Below are 21,956 nucleotides of genomic sequence, written 5' to 3' on the forward strand. Positions count from 1 at the left end.
TTGAAACCAGCTCTCTGTCTCCCATCGTGTTCATTACACACACAGAAGGATGAGTAGGCTACAATTCCCCATTGTTTATCAGTGCAATTTTGACGGCCAACTAGCTGACATTTTTGGGGGGGGTTTATCTAATGTTCCTTTGTTGGATTTTAGCTAATCTTGCTCCTGCTAGCATTAGTTGTTGCTCTTTTGTTGTTGATGTGCATAAGAGATAACCTACCTTTTCATGGTTGTTTCATCAATAGGACTGTAAAGTTCACAAATATAAGAGGACTCACCGTGGGATTTACAAACAGTATCTACAGAAATCCATTCAGGTGTATTTTGTGGCTTTTAGCGAATGTGTTCTAATGATCTAAAGTCACGCTGTTGCTACTGACCTGTAAACACACAGTCCAGTTCATAGTGAATGATGGCAGGCCCTACTGCCTGTAAACACACAGTCCAGTTCAAAGTGAATGATGGCAGGCCCTACTGCCTGTAAACACACAGTCCAGTTCATAGTGAATGATGACAGGCCCTACTGCCTGTAAACACACAGTCCAGTTCAAAGTGAATGATGTCAGGCCCTACTGCCTGTAAACACACAGTCCAGTTCAAAGTGAATGATGTCAGGCCCTACTGCCTGTAAACACACAGTCCAGTTCATAGTGAATGATGACAGGCCCTACTGCCTGTAAACACACAGTCCAACTCAAAATGAACGATGTCAGGCCCTACTGCCTGTAAACACACAGTCCAGTTCAAAGTGAATGATGACAGGCCCTACTGCCTGTAAACACACAGTCCAGTTCCAACTGCCTGTAAAAAAGTCCAGTTCAAATGATGTCAGGCCCTACTGCCTGTAAACACACAGTCCAGTTCATAGTGAATGATGGCAGGGCCTACTGCCTGTAAACACACAGTCCAGTTCAAAGTGATTGATGACAGGCCTGTGCTTGCAAATGTCTTGTTTGCATAAAGGCCTACTGTAGCTCTGATTGGCTATAGCACACCGGTCTGCGTAGACTCCGGTCCTGGACGGGACAGATATTTTTATTAGGTTTTATTTGCTGCAGTGGCTATTAATTGTCCAAAAGCACGGCCCCTTTCCCTACTCTATATTGCTATAGAATTTTCACAAATGACTTGGTATACGTCGCTACAAAACAATCTAGGAACTTATCTAAGTGCTCGCTTGTCAGAATATATATATTTTTAAATTGTCATATTCTTCCTGGGGGTGTAAATGAACAGATTTTAATAAGATTTAATGTTGTTAAAATGCTGTCAGTTCCACTTTAAAATGAAATAAACACACGCGAATGGACTTGAAGCCTAAATACAAAATGATTTGTTATTTGATATTATAGTATTATATGAAAATACAGGGTTGTAAGAATGATATCACACAATGATTGATACTGGTTTGCTCTGCAATTGTGTTATGTGTGTAGTTGGTCTGTGCATGTGTTGTGTTGTGTTGTCTTGTGTTGTGTTGTGTTGTGTTGTCTTGTGTTGTGTTGTGTTGTCTTGTCTTGTGTTGTCTTGTCTTGTCTTGTTTTGTCTTGTGTTGTCTTGTCTTGTGTCGTGTCGTGTCGTGTCGTGTCGTGTGTCGTGTCGTGTGTTGTCTTGTGTCGTGTTGTGTTGTGTTGTCTTGTGTTGTGTTGTGTTGTCTTGTCTTGTGTTGTCTTGTCTTTTCTTGTCTTGTGTTGTGTTGTCTTGTGTTGTGTGTTGTCTTGTCGTGTCGTGTCGTGTCGTGTGTCGTGTCGTGTCGTGTTGTTGTCTTGTGTCGTGTCGTGTCGTCGTGTCGTCTTGTCTTGTCTTGTGTCGTGTGTTGTGTCGTGTCGTGGTCGTCGCGGTCGTCGGTCGGTCGTCTTGTCTTGTCTTGTGTCGTGTGTTGTGTCGTGTCGTCTTGTCTTGTGTGTCTTGTCTTGGTCGTGTCGTGGTCGTCGGTCGCGTGTCGTCTTTGTCTTGTGGTCGTGTCGTCTTGTCTTGTCTTGTGTCGTGTCGTGTGTTGTGTCGTGTCGTCTTGTCTTGTGTCGTGTTGTGTCGTGTCGTCTTGTCTTGTCTTGTGTTGTCTTGTCTTGTGTCGTGTCGTGTCGTTGTGGTGTCGTGTCGTGTGTCGTGTCGTGTGTTGTCTTGTGTCGTGTCGTCTTGTCTTGTCTTGTGTCGTGTCGTGTGTTGTGTCGTGTCGTGTGTCGTGTCGTGTCGTGTCTTGTGTCGTGTCGTGTTGTCGTGTCGTGTCGTCTTGTGTCGTGTGTTGTGTCGTGTCGTCTTGTCTTGTCTTGTCTTGTGTCGTGTGTTGTCTTGTGTCGTGTCGTGTCGTATGGTCGTGTGCCGTTGTCGTGTTGTGTTGTCGTGTGTTGTGTTGTCGTGTCGTGTCGTGTCGTCTTGTGTCGTGTCGTGTGTTGTGTTGTCTTGTGTCGTGTCGTGTCGTCTTGTGTCGTGTCGTGTGTTGTGTTGTCGTGTCGTGTCGTGTCGTCTTGTGTCGTGTCGTGTGTTGTGTTGTCGTGTCGTGTCGTCGTTGTCGTCTTGTGTTGTCTTGTCTTGTGTTGTCTTGTCTTTTCTTGTCTTGTGTTGTGTTGTCGTCTTGTCGTTGTCTTGTCTTGTCTTGTGTTGTGTTGTGTTGTCGTCTTGTGTCGTGTCGTGTCATCTTGTGTCGTGTCGTGTGTTGTGTCGTGTCGTGTGTTGTGCTGTCGTGTCGTGTGTCGTGTCGTGTCGTGTCGTCTTGTGTCGTGTCGTCTTGTGTCGTGTGTTGTGTTGTCGTGTCGTGTCGTGTCGTGTGCCGTGTGTCGTGTCGTGTGTTGTCTTGTGTCGTGTCGTCTTGTCTTGTCTTGTGTCGTGTCGTGTCGTCTTGTGTCGTGTCGTGTGTTGTGTCGTGTGTTGTCTTGTGTCGTGTCGTGTCGTGTGTTGTGTCGTGTGTTGTCTTGTGTCGTGTCGTGTGTTGTGTCGTGTGTCGTCTTGTGTCGTGTCGTGTGTTGTGTTGTCGTGTGTTGTGTTGTCGTGTCGTGTGTTGTGTTGTCGTGTCGTGTGTTGTGTTGTCGTGTCGTGTGTTGTCTTGTGTCGTGTTGTGTGTTGTCTTGTGTCGTGTCTTGTGTTGTGTCGTGTGTCGTCTTGTGTCTGGTGTGTGTGTCGTGTCGTGTGTGTTGTCGTGGTCGTGGTGTTGTGTTGTCGTGTCGTGTGTTGTGTTGTCGTGTCGTGTGTTGTGTTGTCGTGTCGTGTGTTGTGTTGTCGTGTCGTGTGTTGTGTTGTCGTGTGTTGTCGTGTCGTGTGTTGTGTTGTCGTGTCGTGTGTTGTCTTGTGTCGTGTGTCGTGTCGTCTTGTGTCGTGTCGTGTTGTCTTGTGTCGTGTGTCGTGTCGTGTCGTCTTGTGTCGTGTCGTCTTGTGTCGTGTCGTGTCGTGTGTTGTGTTGTCGTGTCGTGTGTTGTCTTGTGTCGTGTCGTGTCGTGTGTTGTCTTGTGTCGTGTCGTGTCGTGTGTCGTGTCGTGTGTTGTCGTCGTGTGTTGTGTTGTCGTGTCTTGTCTTGTCTTGTGTCGTGTGTTGTGTCGTGTCGTGGTCTTGTGTCGTGTGTCGTGGTCGTCTTGTGTCGTGTCTTGTGTCGTAGGTCGTTGTGTTGTCGTGTCGTGTGTTGTCGTGTCGTGTCGTCGTGTGTTGTCTTGTGTCGTCTTGTGTCGTGTTGTCGTGTCGTGTCTTGTCTTTGTCGTGTGTTTGTGTCGTCGTGTCGTGTCATCTTGTCGTGTCGTGTGTGTTGTCTTGTCGTCTTGTCGTCTTGTGTCGTGTCGTCTTGTCTTGTCTTGTGTCGTGTGTTGTGTCGTGTCGTGTCGTGTCGTGTGTCATGTCGTGTCGTCTTGTGTCGTGTGTTGTCGTGTCGTGTCGTGTCGTCTTGTGTCGTGTCGTGTCGTGTCGTGTTGTGTTGTGTTGTCTTGTAATGGTGTTTTATTATACATTTGGTTTTTGTCATCCAGAGGGAAAGAGAGAAACAGAAGGAGAGAGAGAATGTTCATTGCTATAAATTGTGTGATTAGCATCTAAGTGATATGTGGTTTCTATTTGCGTTCCTCTGGGTCCTTGCCATTGCTGTAGCATGAACATACTTGATATACCATTGGCCCTGTTCATTTAGCCTAGAAGCAAGAACAGCAATTCTGTTCTATGAAAAGTGTGTGAGATTGCTGGGGTTTACTCTAGTCCAGGGCATTGGTATACCAATAAACTTTTGGGAAACAACAGCAAGCACTTATATTTGAAGATGAAAACAATAGATAGTGGAAAGGAAATGGCTGAAAGAGAGAGGTCGAGAGAAAAAGACTAATCTAAACATACCAAACAATATAACCAATCTGTGAGGAAGGAGTCTGTAGGAAATTAGAACAGGCAAGTCAGGGGATAGCCTATACTTTACTAATGGGTTGAATGAGGCCCTAGCCTAGAGAATTCAACTCACGCGTCCACCTTGCTTTTTCTGTGAAAGACATCCGTATGTCTGAGCTAATTTAGGGAATCAACTGAGTTCCATGGGGTAGTATTATCATGGGAAGGCATTGCCATCTGTCAGCTGAACAGCCAGAGCTCTAACTAACTTAATAAAGATTCATGAGCTAGGGACTAGGGTCTACAGTCTAGGGTCTAGAGACTAGGGATGAGGGTCTAGGGACTAGGGTCTAGGGACTAGGGTCTAGGGACTAGGGATGAGGGTCTAGGGTTTAGAGACTAGGGACTAGGGATGAGGGACTAGGGTCTACAGTCTAGGGTCTAGGGACTAGGGACTAGGGATGAGGGTCTAGGGACTAGGGAGTAGGGTCTAGGGACTAGGATCTAGGGACTAGGGACTAGAGATGAGGGTCTAGGGACTAGGGTCTAGGGACTAGGGCAGGGGTGGGCAAACCTTTTGGCTCAAGAGCCACATTGAGTTTTTGCAACCAAGTGAAGGGCCATGTTAAAATGAATAAAAGCTTCACGTTTTGTCACGCATATGGTATATATATGCGTGACAAAACGTGAAGCTTTTATTCATTTTAACATTGACACGCAACTACTAGTGTACTGTAGGTGCACATATGCTTGCAGAACAATTCTACCAATTCTACCTTTTTCGTGAACACATTTTTCACAAAATGATCACAAAATGTATATAAGTTATAACATCACAGACACAGTCAAGAACATAGATCCTGCATCTCTACTGCTGTGAAGTACAATCAAACTCACATTCACAATATGAAAACTTAAAAATATGTATATTTTATATGACTGGAGAAATGTAACAGCAGATGTGTTAAAAAATAACTTTTCTTAAATTTGAGTGAAACATATGGTAAGAGAATCCGTTTAATTTGGAATGGTCTGTTTTTGAAAGCATATTAAGGAACAATTCTCATCACCATTGTGAGGCATATTTACAGTTATCCAATCACCTCAGCCCAAATCTGACTGAAAAAGTGTTCATTGTCAGATGTATGGGGACAAATGACCTGTGTCCAAGTGCATCGCTGGATAATTCTCACTGCACAACCATCACCATGAAAAAGCATAATCCTTGCCTACCCCAGTTATGGTTGTTCGAGTCTTAATGTGAACACTGGGTCTGGTCATCTCTCTTGGCAAGAGCATCAAAGTCTGGTGACATCTTTGATGTAGACATTCTCAGAACAGCTGACAAGTGGTCATTTGTTAAATTTGACCTGTGATGGGATTTGTGGTAAAACATGACGTTTGTTCACACACGTATGTGGATCCGAATAAAACAAGCATCCTTTAGGCTTTTTAATATTTGGAAACTTTGTTTCATTCAGGGAGCCGTAGAACTGGTCTATTGTTGCCGTTTTGTACTCCTCCTTCAAAGCACTGTCACGTTGGATGTCGATGAGCGCCAATTGTGTGTCTGGTGGTGCTTTCTCACTGTCGAAAGACAAGGGGGCCGTGATACAAGCTCCAGCTCAGTCTCAATCTGGGTGAAGTCTGAGAAGAGGCGGGAGAACATTCAGATCCATCGAAGTGCTACTGTTTGTCTCAGTGCGGCGCTGCGATGTGGGCGAGTTCAGTGAGGCCCAGTGTTGGAAAATGAGCAAGAGACCGGCTGCTCATTTGTCCGGAGAACAATATAAGTTTGGTCTTGAATGCTTATCATGCTGGAATACAGTTCAATGCACAAAAAACACAATTTCCTTTGCAGTTTCACATTCAGATCATTCAGATGCACCAATATGTCCACACCGAAAGTAAAGTCGCCCAGCCAGTCTGTCTTTCAACTCAGAGAAGTCGTCAGCTTTACGAACCGTATCAACGAACATACCTATCTCCCCCCTGTTCTCACACACGGCAAAATACTTTCCCCAGGCTTAGCCAACACACATTTGAATGGTATAACAAGTCCATTGAACAGCTGAATGAACTGACAATGGTTAAGCCCCCTTGCCCGTATGCTAGCTATGCTATTTTACCATTTGGTGTGCCACTACGTAGCTTGCCTTAGTTACGGAGTCTTGAGTAGAGCACCGTTAGCATGTTTGCTTGAAAAATGACAAGTGAGATTGTATTCCTTAAAAACGGCAACACTTTCTTGGCATATCAGACATATCGCCTTATGTCCAATATTAGTAAACACACGACATTCAGAGTCCACTTTTCTCATTTTCGCAGCACTCGTTTTGCACGTCAAAAGTTATCAAGCAATGAAGTGGCTATGATGACTGAGCACATTCTGAATCTGACTATAGGCCCAAATACAGAGCCTGCTGCCAGGCCACAGAGCTGTCTATCGGAGACTGTTTGTATATTGTGGAATTAGTAATTTTAGGCCAAAAATTGAAACTAAAATATTATAATATTTAATACATTTTAAAAATGTCTCTCTGGCTGGATTGAAGTGCCCGGTGGGCCGTACTTTGCCCCACCCTTGGTCTAGGAACTAGGAACTAGGGTCTACGGACTAGGAACTAGGGTTTAGGATCTAAGGACTAGGGTCTACGGACTAGGGTCTACGGACTAGGGTTTAGGGTCTACGGACTAGGGTCTACGGACTAGGGACTAGGGTCTACGGACTAGGGTCTACGGACTAGAAACTAGGGTCTAGGATCTACGGACTAGGGTTTAGGGTCTACGGACTAGGGACTAGGGTCTAGGAACTAGGGTATACGGACTAGGGTTTAGGGTCTACGGACTATGGACTAGGGTCTAGGAACTAGGGACTAGGGTTTAGGGTCTACGGACTAGGGTCTACGGACTAGGGTCTATGGACTAGGGACTATGGTTTAGGGTCTACGGACTAGGGTCTACAGACTAGGGTCTACGGACTAGGGTCTAGGAACTAGGGTCTAGGATCTACAGACTAGGGACTATGGTTTAGGGTCTACGGACTAGGGACTAGGGTCTAGGAACTAGGGTATACGGACTAGGGTTTAGGGTCTACGGACTAGGGTCTAGGAGCTAGGGTCTAGGGTTTAGGGTCTACGGACTAGGGTCTAAGGACTAGGGATTAGGAACTAGGGTCTAGGGTCTACGGACTAGGGACTAAGCACTAGGGGCCTCTACTTCCTCTCGGGTGGAAATCAGAGGAGGAGCCTGATTAGATCAGATTACGCAGTACTAACAATGGTAAGCACATCGTTCAATCTGGTTTACCAGGCTATATGCGGAGAGCCAATCACTGTTGATCACCATAGAAGAGGCACAAACTACAGTAGCTAAAGTCTAACCCCTTAGGGAATGAATTTGGACATTTAGATGGAGTCGTTTTCCCTCGATTTTCAGTTATCTTCCTTTGTTTCAAGGTCCTTGGTTGTCATCCTTTGCCTTTCTCATGAATAATATATGACTTAGTGCTTTGTTAAGCGTGTGTGATGCTGTTTACAGATAGACATACTTTATGTGAAAGGAATCCAAGTGTATTAACCAGAATACATGGACAGAGTTACGTATAGCACTGCTGAATTTAGATAATAATGACGATGATATACATACAGTAGTGAGATACTGAAATTGTCAAATCAAATTCTGCACACTTGTTAGGTTTTTGTCAGTGTAGCTTCGATACAATGTTATGTAGCACTAATCCCTTTTCTCTCATTATGGACACTTACTTTCCTGTCAAATCATGAGTACTTTCACCTCCCTTGGCTTATTGGGTTATTTATTTATTTTAATAGGCAAGCCAGTTAAGAACAAATTCTTATTTTCAATGACAGCCTAGGAACAGTGGGTTAACTGCCTGTTCAGGGGCAGAACGACAGATTTGTACCTTGTCAGCTCAGGGATATGAACTTTCAACCTTTTGGTTACTAGTCCAACACGCTAACCACTAGGCTACCCTGCCCCCCCAGGTTATAATAAACCATTTGGGGAATTTGTTTTCTAGGTTTTCCTAGATGTTTGTGATGCTGTTTGCATATTGCTGACAGCCTAAATGGTCATGCATGATTATTCACTGTGGGAAAAATACAATGGGGACAGAGATGACTAGCACAGGACTGAATTTAAAATGGATGATGTTAATATTCCACAGTAGTGGGCCTCAGACGGGGTTGAACATGACTGACTTGCTGCCTAACTGGGCTTGGAAAACAGACCGGCTGCTGCTGTAAATGTGAATTCATTTATCCTACACTGCTGGGAGACGGGGGAGGGGGAAATAAAAAAATCGACCTTCATTTTTGAGAAGTCTCCTCGCTTGAGCAGGAAAGGAGGTTGGGTCGGTTTGGTCGGTTTGGTCTGTGCTCCTCTCCCAGGTGAGAGCTGGGGCAGAGAGTGAAGTGATGGCTTCTGGGTAATTGCGGTGGTCTCCCGGACAGATGGGGAGGATTATGTATTTAAGCCGATCCAACGGGACATAACGGTAACTTTGTAAGAGAGAGAGAGAGATAGATGGAGAGAACAGCAGGGAGAGAGAGAAACAAATAGAGTGAGAGAAAGGTAGAACAGAGATGTGGAGAGAGAGAAACAGAGAGAGAGAGAGGAGGAGGGAGAGAGAGAGAGAGAGCGAGCAGAGAGAGGACAGGCAGAGAGAGGACAGGCAGAGAGAGGATAGGCAGAGAGAGAGAGAGAGAGAGATGGAGAGAAGAGCAGGGAGAGAGAGGAACAAAGAGAGCATGAGAAAGGTAGAACAGAGATGTGGAGAGAGGGAGACAGAGAGAGGGGGGGGGAGGTGTAACAGAGAGGTGAATAGAAAAAGAGAGGTGGAACAGTGAGATAGAGAGAGGTTGGGAGGGAAAAGGAGAGAGAGAAGTAGAACAGAGAGATGGAGAGAGAGAGAGAAATCTTCCCCAATATTTGGAACTAAGAACTGATCACCCCAATCGACAAAAGTAGAGAAAACACACACCTGCTAATTATCCAAATCCAGAAAAGAGCTGTTAAATTCAAAAACTACCTAAAAGGAAGTGATTCCCAAACCTTCCATAGTAAAGCCATCACCTACAGAGAGATGAACCTGAAGAAGAGTCCCCAAAGCAAGCTGGTCCTAGGGCTCTGTTCACAAACACTAACAGACCCCACAGAGCCCAAGGACAGCAACACAATTAGACCCAACCAAATCTTTAGAAAGCAAAAAGATAATTACTTGACACATTGGAAAGAATCAACAACAAAAAAACAGAGCAAACTAGAATGCTATTTAGCCCTAAACAGGGAGTACACAGTAGCAGAATACCTGACCACTGTCACTGACCCAAACTTAAAGAAAGCTTTGACTATGTACAGACTCAGTGAGCATAGCCTTGCTATTGAGAAAGGCTGCCGTAGGCAGACTTGGCTCTCAAGAGAAGACAGGCTATGTGCACACTACCCACAAGTGCAGCTGCGATGCAGTTCCTTAGACAGCGGCGCCACTACGGAGCACTGCTAGCTAGCCAATTACCCACAAAGAATTCACATCTATCTTTCATAATATTCAATTTAAGAGATTTTTGCCTGTTAAACAATCTGGTTAGCTACATTATTACAATTCACATATAGCTGATAGATATAAAATAAAACGTTTTGCTTTGTGCATATGTTGTTTTGGTCTCTATTATTGCCATTTTCCTGGCTGGAAGAAGGCTCAGTGAATGGGCAGGAGCAGCGTAAGGGGGAGTGTGAGTGCTTCTCAAATGGAATGTTTTGTACATTGTCCACACTCTTGTCCTCACAAGAACGTACTCAAGTGAACATCGTCGGAGTATAAGAGTTTGAAGCACAGTTGTATGCATATTGAGAAACACCCAGAGTGGGGAGACAGAGTGGTTGTTTAACTAGTCAAGGTGGGCAACACTAGCTCAACATAATTATAAAATGAAACACCAGCAGACAACAGTTCTCTAATATCAATCTTCTTCTCTCTTTGTTTTTCTTCCAGAACCCAGATTCACTTCACGGTGGCCATTGATTTCACTGCATCCAATGGTGAGGGCTGGTACCTTTCTACTACACTCCGCTCTTACCAATTTATGACAAAAGACTGGGTAACGTTGTGGTTTCACCAAACACAAAGTCTATAATGAAACATGCAATCCCAATGCCATCCCATTTACAAAGCTATTGAAAATCACACTACAATACCATTACTGTGTTAGCTTTACTGACATGGTTAGCTTTACTGACTGTGTTAGCTTTACTGACTGTGCTAGCTTTACTGACTGCGTTAGCTTTACTGACTGCGTTAGCTTTACTGACTGCGTTAGCTTCACGGACTGCGTTAGCTTTACTGACTGCGTTAGCTTTACTGACTGCGTTAGCTTTACGGACTGCGTTAGCTTTACTGACTGCGTTAGCTTTACTGACTGCGTTAGCTTTACTGACTGTGTTAGCTTTACTGAATTAAGAGTTTCCATGTTTCTGGTCTTGGATGTCTCACTGTGAGAGTCTTCAGTCCAGTATGCTGCATCACTCACCTCTAACCTCTGACCCTCCCTAGGTAACCCATCCCAGTCCACCTCCCTCCACTACATGAACCCGTACCAGATGAATGCATACGCCATGGCCCTGAAGGCTGTAGGAGAGATCATTCAGGACTATGACAGTGATAAGATGTTCCCTGCTCTGGGGTTCGGGGCCAAGCTGCCCCCTGATGGACAAGTCTCCCATGAGTTCCCCTTGGTAACTATCTATCATCATCATATGACTGCACACACAACCCACACACCCAAAAACACACACACACACATGCGCACACACAACAGACACAGCTGGGTGTTATCTGATGTCCAATGAGTTCCCCCCAGTTAATTATCCTGTAACACCTACGGAACACCTTCATGAGAATGCTAGTCATTGACTACAGCTCATCGTTCAACACCATAGTGCCACCTAGTCAATGAATAGCATTCTCACATCGGTGTTCCTTTTGTCCAGGTGGAAAAGGTCAGTGTGGAGTGCAATAGAGATTGTGTCATATGTGGATCTGTTGGGGTGGTATTCAACTTGGTGAGGGTCTAGGGTTTCTGGGATAATGGTATTGAGGACCAACCTTTCAAAGAACTTCATGGCTAAAGATGTGAGTACTATGTATTTGTAGTCATTTAGACAGGTTACCTTGGTGTTATTGGGCACAGGGACTATGGTGGTCTGCTTGAAACATGTAGGTATTACGGACTTGGTCAGGGAGAGGTTGAACATGTCAGTGAAGACATTTGCCAGTTGGTCTGCGCATGCTCTGAGTACACGTCCTGGTAACCCGTCTGGCCCTGCGGCCTATTGAATGTTAACCTGTTTAAAGGTCTTGCTCACATCGTGAACAGCTGGTGCTCTCATGCATGCTTCAGTTTTGCTTGCCTCGAAGTGAGCATCAAAGTCATTTAGCTCGTCTGGAAGGCTCGTGTCACTGGGCAGCTCACAGCTTTGCTTCCCTTTGTAGTCCGTAATAGTTTGCATGCCCTGCCACATCCGACGAGTGTCGGAACTGGTGTAGTACGATTCAATCTTAGTCCTTTATTGACACTTTGCCTGTTTGATGGTTTGTCTGAGGGCATAGCGGGATTTCTTATAAGTGTCCAGGTTAGAGTCCTACTCTTTGAAAGTGGGAGCTCTACCCTTTAGTACAGTGTGGATGTTGCCTGTGATCCATGGCTTCTGGTTGGGATATGTACATATGGTCACTGTGGGGATGACGTCATCGATGCACTTATTGATGAAGCCAGTGACTGATGTGGTGTACTACTCAGTGCCATTGCAAGAATCCTACATATTCCGGTATAGCAAAACAGTCCTGTAGCTTAGCATCTGCGTCATCTGACCACTTTCGTATTGAGCGAGTCACTGGTACTTCCCGCTTTAGTTTTTTATTGTATGCAGGAATTAGGAGGAGTTATGGTCATATTTGCCAAATGTAGAGCGAGGAAAAGCTTTGTGCGCGTATCTGTGTGTGGAGTAAAGGTGGTCTAGAGTTTATTTTCCTCTGGTTGCACATGTAACATGCTGGTAGAAATAGGATCAAACGGATTTCAGTTTCCCTGCATTAAAGTCCCTGGCCACTAGGAGCGCCACCTCTGGATGAGCAAATGTGTTGTTTGCTTGTGGCCTTATACAGCTCGTTGAGTGCGGCCTTAGTGCCAGCATCAGTTTGCAGGGGTAAATAGACATTTAATTGAACCTTTAACTAGGCAAGTCAGTTAAGAACAAATTCTTCTTTAGAATGACGGCCTACCCCGGCCAAACCCTAACCCGGACGACGCTGGGCCAATTGTGCACCGCCCTATGGGACTCCCAATCACAGCCTGTTGTGATACAGCCTGGAATCGAACCAGGGTCTGTAGTAACACCTCTAGAAGTGAGATGCATTGCCTTAGACTGCTGCACCTCTGGGGAGCCCACCTTCGCACGGCAAGTACGGGGAGCTGGCACAGAACGCACCGGGCTGTGAAGGCGCACTGGAGACACAGTGCATAGAACCGGAAAACATGGCACCTGAACGGTGACTAACTCCACAGGGTGAGTACAGGGAGTTGGTTCTGGTTCCCACCTTGGCTCTGCCAACCACCCCGTGTGCTCCCCCCAAAAAATGTTTTGAGGCTGCCTCTCGGGCTTCCGTCGTGGCCGCGAACCCCGGTGTCGTCGCTGTTGCTCCCTCGCTGACCCCGTCTGCTCCCATGGAAGGCCAATCCTCCCACGTCCAGGATCCCTTCCCGTCCAATATATCCTCCCACGTCCAGGATCCCTTCCCGTCCAATATATCCTCCCACGTCCAGGATCCCTTCCCGTCCAATATATCCTCCCACGTCCAGGATCCCTTCCCGTCCAATATATCCTCCCACGTCCAGGATCCCTTCCCGTCCAATATATCCTCCCACGTCCAGGATGTCTGCTCCTCCTGGGCACGCTGCTTGGTCCGTGGGAGGTGGAATCTTCTGTCACGATCGTTGGAAGAATAAATGGACCAAGGCGCAGCGTGCATAGAGTTCCACATGTTTAATTATTGAAACTCATCAAAACAATACAGAAACAAACAAAATGTGAAGTATTGGAGTGCTCACAGGCACCACACAAAAACAAGATCCCACAAAAACCCAGTGGGAAAAGGCTGTATGGTCCCCAATTAGAGACAACGATAAACAGCTGCCTCTGATTGGGAACCATACCAGGCCAACATAGAAATGAAACCTAGAATGCCCACCCTAAACACACCCTGACCTAACCAAATAGAGAAATAAAAGGATCTCTAAAGTCAGGGCGTGACAGATATGAGCATGCATAAATTAAAACACGGGTTTAATTTAAATCTTTTATAGTGCAAATGGGCTTCTGTAAGCCTTAAGGATTCTTAAATCAATTAGGCTTAAATCAGCCAGTTAATGTGGATGGTGGTGAGCAGCCCATCGGCAGGGTATCCACCGCACCGTCTCACCCTCCTTTCTGATTAAGATTATTCACACATCTGACAATATGATGAAAACCAACCAACCAGCACACTTTCAAGGGTTTCTATTCTCATTTGCTGTACAGTGAAGGTAGAATGATGTTGGTTTTAGATTGGAGTTCTATCAAAATCCCTATCTGCGGAGCTTAAAGCCTGTCGCATGCTTCCCAGTCGAAACAGTTTGTGCATACATTATGAACGTTTTTATTAATTTTGGTGTTCGGCAGGTTCTTTTCTTCGGCTGTTTGCGCACATTCGTTGGTGATTGATCAACAGTAGGGGTTCGCCAGGTTATTTTCTTCGGCTGTTTGATTGATCAACAGTAGGGGTTCGGCAGGTTATTTTCTTCGGCTGTTTGATTGATCAACAGTATTTTCTTCGGCTGTTTGATTGGGGTTCGTTGGTGATTGCAGGTTATTTTCTTCGGCTGTTTGATTGATCAACAGTAGGGGTTCGGCAGGTTATTTTCTTCGGCTGTTTGATTGATCAACAGTAGGGGTTCGGCAGGTTATTTTCTTCGGCTGTTTGATTGATCAACAGTAGGGGTGGGAACTGTGAACCGGATTCTTCAATGATGTGTTTGCTGTCATTCAACGAGAGAGAGGTGAGAGTGCAGCAGCTAGTCCCTTCTTTCTGCAGTAGACTACTAGTTTTTATGGACATTTTTTTCACTTGAGAAGTACTGCCCTGAACCTTTACATTTATATATATATATAATTTTGTTCCTTTATTATTTGCTGCACAACCTACCACCCCTCCCCTAATTGGAGTAAACTAATGAACAACAACACCTAGGCTTCCACTTCCAGTTTATGCATACAGTGCTATATACATTTTACAGACACAATCTATTTTAAATATTTATACTTTGTTTGTTTTTAGCCCTGGCCTTCCACTATTTCTGATGTCCATGTAGTTTGATTTCTATTTGCTATATATTTTTAACTGTGCTATTTCACAAAAGTGCTGAATCTAAATACATTTTACAGACAAAGTATATTTTACATTTTGTTATCTTGTTGTTATTAGTCCCACCCTTCAGCTCCATTCAACCCCTCCCATCTACTTCTTAACCTCATCCATATTGGATTTGATTTGCCATATATTTTTAAACTTTGCTGTGATGCTTCACAAATGTTCTGAACCTTTCTATTCTCGTAGGTTCTACAGATTGTAAGTTCATTATAAATATTTTAGCTAAAAGTATTGTTATATTATTGATCGATTGACAATGATTTTTCAAATCACCCAGTATTGGAATCTGCAGCGTTAGTGTAGCTCCAGGTAAATTTTGCAATTCAAAATAAATGATCTAATGATTCTGCCTCCTGGCAGCAAAATTAATTACAGATTTCTTGATTTATCTTTTTTTGAGGAAGTGTTACTGGCAATGTTGTTGCTACGGTGGCTTAAGAGGGACAAACAGCAGTAATATTGCCACTTTTTTCTCGTTTTACAAGTGAGGTCTTTAGGGAGTATGCAAGCACAGATGTTCTGCTAGGAGCAAAATAAACCGATATATGCGTACTCCTTTACACTCACGTCGTCGATTCCCTCACTATATTATCCTGATTATATTTCAGAAATGAACCATTCAAAAAGGTATATACCTGATTAACTAATTCAGGTAACATGTTTGTATTTTCTCCTTCACAGAATGGCAACATAGAGAACCCCTACTGCAACGGAATGGAGGGGATTCTAGAAGCATACCATCAGAGTCTAAAGACTGTACAACTCTACGGACCAACCAACTTCGCTCCGGTCGTCAACCACGTGGCAAAGTGAGTCATTGATGAAAGTATGCGAATACTAATCTAGAGAATACCGTTGCTGGTGTTTAAAATAATACTGAGATAAAGGACCAACTCTTTGGTCTTAAGCTGCTGTATGTAAAATATTGTGTGCTTTAGCTTGGAAAATAAATACAATGCCTTCAGAAAGTATTCATAAACTTATTCCACATTTTATTGTGTTACAGCCTGAATTAAAAATGTATTAAATTGTTTTATTTTTCTCAACCATCGTCACACAATAACCCCTAATAACAAAGTGGGAAAAAATATGTTTCAATTGTAAATGTATTGAAAATGAAATACAGAAATATCAAATTCATATAAGTATTCACACCCCTGAGCCAGTACATGTTAGAATCATCTTTGGCAGCGATTACAGCTGTGATTCATTCTGGTTAAATCTCTTTGCACACCTGGATTGTACAATACTTGCACATTATTATTGTCTTAATTCTTCAAGCTCTGTCAAGTTTGTGATTGTTCATTGCTAGAGAGCCATTTTCAAGTCTTCCCATAGATTTTCAAGCCGATTTAAGTCAAAACTGTATCCAGGCCACTCAGGAACGAGTGTTGTTTTGGTAAGCAACTCCAGTGTATATTTGGCCTTGTGTTGTAGGTTATTGTCCTGCTGAAAGGTGCATTTGTCTCCCAGTGTCTGTTGGAAGCAGACTGAACCAGGTTTTCCTCTAGGATTTTGCCTGTGCTTAACTCTATCCCCTTTATTTTCATCAACAACAAAAAAACTACCCAGTTCTTGCCAATGACACGCATACCCATAACATGCTGCAGCCACCACTCTGTGACTGTTTTAGAGTCACCCTTTCCCTTCATGGTGAATTCCCTGAGCGGTTTCCTTCCTCTCCGGCAACTGAGTTAGAAAGGACACATGTATCTTTGTAGTGACTGGGTGTATTGATACACCATCCAAAGTGTAATTAATAACTTCACCATGCTCAAAAGCAGGGCTTCTTAAACCTTTTCAGCCTGGGACCCAATTTAGAAATTCTGTCTTTTCCTGGGACCTAAACTTACGAAAACATGCGACTAAACATAGATATTGTTACATTTCATTGTACTTATGCCAATTAACAAATGCAACATAGACAAATAACAATTAAATGAAATACCTATATATATATAGCGCGTCAATTAGAAATGTCCTTGTTTTTAAAAGGAAAGCAAAAGTGTTATGGACAGACTAATCTAAGTTTGAGTTGTTCAGATCACAAAGAAGAACACTCTGTCAAGCATGGTGGGAGCAATGTGATGGTCTGGGGGGGCTTTGGTGTTGATAAAGTGGGAGATTTGTACAGGGTAAAAGGGATACCACAACACCATGCCATACCCTGTGGATGGCGGTTAATTGGAGCCAATTTCCTCCTGCAACACGACAATAACCCAAAGCACAGCTACAAACTATACAAGAACTATTTAGGGAAGAAGCAGTCAGCTGGTATTCTGTCTATAATGGAGTGGCCAGCACAGTCACCGGATCTCAACACTATTGAGCTGTTGTGGGAGCAGCTTGACCGTATGGTACGTAAGAAGTGCCCATCAAGCCAATCCAATTTGTGGCAGGTGCTTCAGGAAGCATGGGGTGAAATCTCTTCAGATTACCTCAACAAATTGACAACTAGAATGCCAAAGGTCTGCAAGGTTGTAATTGCTGCAAATGGAGGATTCTTTGACGAAACCTAAGACTCTTAGGTTGGAACTGTTGCTGTTAAAATACAATAAATAATTTAAATTCTGAACTGATTGATCACATCACACAGATGTAGACCAGAAAACACACACACACAGTCCTAATGAGAGGTGTGTGACTGGTTTTTCAACAAGCAGGTCTATTCAGGGCTCAGTTAGTGACAGTGCAACACTGAGGTGATGCCCAGCATTGAGTCAGTTTCTTTACTTGTTTCTAAAGCATGCTATAGTTGAGAACCCTGACTGCCATAGGTACAGTGCCTTACGGAAAAGGCACTGGATAAGGCACTCAGACCCCTTGACTATTTCCATATTTTGTTACGAAACAGACTAATTTTTTTAATGGATTAAATAAATAAAAATCCTTAGCAATCTACACACAATACCACAGAGCTTAAGAGGATTTCAGAGAATAGGAGAAACTCCCCAAATACAGGTGTGCCGAGCTTGTAGCATCGTGCCCAAGAAGACTCAAGGCTTTAATCCCTCCAAAAGATGCTTCAACAAAGTACTGAGTAAAGGGTCTGAATACTTATGTAAATGTGATATTTCAGTAGTTTTTTTTATATAAATTAGCAAAAAATTCTAAACCTGTTTTTGCTTTGCCATTATTGGCTATTGTGTGCAGATTGATGAGGGGAAAAACAATCTAATCAATTTTGTGAATAAGGCTGTAACCTAACAAAATGTGTAAAAAGTCAAGGGGTCTGAATACCTTCCCAAAGGCACCGTATGGGGTGCCAAACTGGATCAGAACAACTACTGCTTTCTCAGCTAGGCAGGAGACTGCTTCCTGCTATAGATGAGCAACCCAGAACTGAGTGAGTGTGTTTGTCTCAAAAATAATCTTGCGTCAATCAGTGTAGTCCAGTTCAGAATACAAATGATTTATTGTATTTTAACAGCAACAGTTTATTTTCTCCATCTTCATCGGTATGGTTACTTAGGGTTGCACTATCAGTAGCTAGATAGCTTGCTTTGGCTAGCGTTAGCTAATAGCTGTGTACAAGTGGATTGTTTAAAAGAGAAACTCACATCTACTATTATGAGAGATGGTATTCCCTTATTTCAGCTTATCATCCATCACCTGTTATAAAATGACTAAAATGACTTGCTAGCTGACTGACTCTTCCACTGTTGACGCATTGTTTCCTGAAGCATTCTGCCCTGTTCTGAAATAATTGCCTGAGTTTACCGTCATGCTGTGGATGTTTGGTCAGGACCTATAGTTTTAATTTGTTCGTTTTGAGAGACTCATTACTAAGCAATTCCCTGCACAAAACACTCCTCGTTATTTCTCAAGGTTTGTATTAAACCAAGAGAGAGAAACTCATCGCTGTATTTGCGTTTCATTACAATTGAGCTCAGTCAAAACTTGTTGCTAGCTTGAGTCCATTCGATGACAGCGGTGAGTGATGACGAGTGGGAATGACAAGCCAGTGGCTGACAGCGCATCATCTGCTGCTGAACAACAGCACTGAAGCGTGTGAGTCGTGGAGTGAAAACTGCCGGAAAAAGATCCGGTAAACCGTGAAGCACACTGGAATCTTCCACCCACTCACACAGCTGCCAAACTGAGCAGAGACACCGCTGCTAAGCAGAGTGCACACTGAACAGAGAGTGCAGTTGCATTTGGCCAAAATCAATTCCAGTCATTAATAAAAATAATTATAAATTTACTCTGACATGTCGCGACCTATCCATTAACTGGTCCGCGACCCATACTTTAAGGGTACTCAAAGGGATATTCAATGTCTGCTTTTTTTTACCCATCTACCAATAGCCCATAACGACAAAGCGAAACTGTTTTTTTAGAAATTTGTGCAAATTTATTCAAAAGAAAACACAGAAATACCTTATTTACATAAGTATTCAGACCCTTTGCTATGAGACTCAAAATTGAGCTCATGTGCATCTTGCTTCCATTGATCATCCTTAAGATGTTTCCACAACTTGATTGGAGTGCACTTATGTTAAATTCAATTGCTTGGACATGATTTGGACAGGCTCAAACCTGTCTATATAAGGTCCCACAGTTGACAACGCATGTCAGAGCAAAAACCAAGCCATGAGGTTGAAGAAATCGTCCGTAGAGCTCCGAGGAAGGATTGTGTCAAGGCACAAATTTCTGCAGCATTGAAGGTCCCCAAGAACACAGTGGCCTCCATTATTCTTAAATGAAAAAATATTGGCGCCACTTAGACTCTTCATAGTGCTGGCCGCCCGGCCAAACTGAGCAATCAGGTGGAAGGGCCTTGATCAGGAAGGTGACCAAGAATTCGATGGTCACTCTGACATAGCTCCAGTGTTCGTCTGTGGAGATGGGAGAACCTTCCAGAAAGACAACCATCTATGCAGAACTCCACCAATCAGGCCTGGTCGAGTGGCCAGACAGAAGCCACTCCTTAGTAAAAGGCACATGACAGCCTGCTTGGAGTTTGCCAAAAGGCACCTAAAGGACTCTCAGACCACGAGAAGCAAGATTCTCTGGTCTGATGAAACCAAGATTGAACTCTTTGGCCAGAATGCCAAGCGTCACATCTGGAGGAAACCTGGCACCATACCCACGGTGAAGCATGGTGGTGGCAGCATCATGCTGTGGGGATGTTTTTCAGCGACAGGGACTGGTAGACTAGTCAGAATTGAGGGAAAGATGAACGGAGCAAAGTACAGCGAGATCCTTGATGAAAACCTGCTCCAGAGCGCACAGGACCCCAGACTGGGGCTATGGTTCACCTTCCATCAGGACAACGACCCTAAGCACACTGCCAAGATAACGCAGGAGTGGCTCCGGGACAACTCTCTGAATGTCCTTGAGTGAACCAACCAGAGGTCTGACTTAAACCTTAAATCTTAAATCTATCCTCTCTGGAGAGACCCTATAAATAGCTGTGCAGAAACACTCCCCATCCAACCTGACAGAGCTTGAGAGGATCTGCAGAGAAGAGTGGGAGAAACTCCCCAAATACAGCTGTGCCAAGCTTGTAGCGTCATACCCAAGAGGAATCGCTGCCAAAGGTGCTTCAACAAAGTACTGAGTAAAGGGTCTCAAAACTTATGTAAATGTGATATTACAGTTTATTTATTTAAAATAAATAAAATCTAAGAAAAAGTTTTTGCCTTGTCATTATGGGGTATTGTGTAGTAGGTTGATGAGGGAAAAACAATCTAATCCATTTTAGAAAAAGACTGAATAACAAAATGTGAAAAAAGTCCAACTGAAAAGTTTCCGAATGCTGTATGTACAGGGGTAAAAGGGGACTAGGCAACAGGATATAAGATAAACAGAGTAATAGCAACTTGTATGTGAGTGAGTGTGGGTGTGTGTAAAGTCAGTATAAATGAATGTGCTTATTATGTATGAGTGAGCAGATGGTGGAGTGAGTGTCTCTGTGTGTGTTTGAGTGACAGTGTGTGTGAGTGTGTAGGGCCCTGTGAGTGTGTAGGGCCATGTGAGTGTGTAGGGTCCTATGAGTGTGTAGGGCCCTATGAGTGTGTAGGGTTTGTGAGTGTGTAGGGCCCTGTGAGTGTGTAGGGTCCTATGAGTGTGTAGGGTCCTATGAGTGTGCATAGAGACATTGCAAAGATTGAAATAAAAGGTCAATACAACAGCACAGGCTATACAAACAGATCTGGGACCTGGTTATAAGAGTCGGCTATACAAACAGATCTGGGACCTGGTTATAAGAGTCGGCTATACAACAGGATAAGCAGATCTGGCACTTGTCTTACATCACAAGGCTGATGATCGTCATTCAACCTTATCTCAACCTTGGTTATAAAGCCAGTTGAAAACAAACCTTCAGGCAACCTTCAGCTCCACACTGGATAGGAATCAGACAGGCCATTAGATCCTGTAAACCAGCAAATAACTGTTGTTTTATGGGTGCGTTGTGACTTAATGAAGAGGAAATAAACAATCAACTGTTGCCGCGGTGACAGATGTAAGTGGAGGTCAAGTCTCAGGTCAGACTTATGAGTGCATGGACCCACGTTGTTGTTGTTGTGTGTGTGTGTGTGTGTGTGTGTATGTGTGTGTGTGTGTGTGTTTGGTTCTACTTTCCTTGTGGAGACCAGAAGTCCTCATAAGGATAGTAAAACAAGGACAATTCAGACTAGTGGGGACATTTCGCCGGTCTCCACAAGGAAATATTTTAGGTTTAGGGGTAGAATTCGTGTTAGAATTAGGGTTTGAGTTACAGTAGAGGTTTAGGGTTAGGGTTAAGATAGGGAAAACATTATTTCGAATGGCGATCAATTGTTTGGTCCCCACAAGGATAGTAAAGGATGATGTGTCCCCATGTGTGGGTGTGTGTGTGTGTGTCCGTGAGTGTGTGTGTGTGTGTGTGTGTGTGTGTGTGTGTGTGTGTGTGTGTGTGTGTGTGTGTGTGTGTGTGTGTGTGTGTGCGTGTGCGTGTGTGTGTGTGGCCCTGATGAGGCTAGATGTCCCTTTAATCTCCATAACAACAGTAATGTCTCAAGTCTGTGTTTGTCTGACCTCCTCTCACTCAAACACACACACACACTCACACTCACGGGGACACACACACACCCACACATGGGGACACACCATCCTTCTGATGCTGAACCCCTCCTTGTCTTTAATTAAAGTGTCAGCTCCAGACTCCAGCGAGCCAATCATCTGACAAGCT

At 43.9% G+C, this 21,956-nt stretch overlaps 1 protein-coding gene across 1 annotated transcript in view; it reads left to right on the forward strand.

The window, feature by feature from the left end:
- The window catches only part of LOC115101611 (copine-5-like), a 224,865-nt gene that overhangs the window by 190,494 nt on the left and 12,415 nt on the right, over positions 1-21,956 (forward strand). Inside the window, exons 14-16 of the mRNA XM_065005191.1 lie at positions 10,310-10,356; positions 10,868-11,049; positions 15,461-15,588. Coding sequence (XP_064861263.1) covers positions 10,310-10,356; positions 10,868-11,049; positions 15,461-15,588 — 357 coding nt within the window. The remainder of the gene's footprint in view (positions 1-10,309; positions 10,357-10,867; positions 11,050-15,460; positions 15,589-21,956) is intronic.

Source organism: Oncorhynchus nerka, linkage group LG20 (assembly GCF_034236695.1).
Source record: "Oncorhynchus nerka isolate Pitt River linkage group LG20, Oner_Uvic_2.0, whole genome shotgun sequence".
Taxonomy (NCBI): Eukaryota; Metazoa; Chordata; class Actinopteri; order Salmoniformes; family Salmonidae; genus Oncorhynchus; species Oncorhynchus nerka.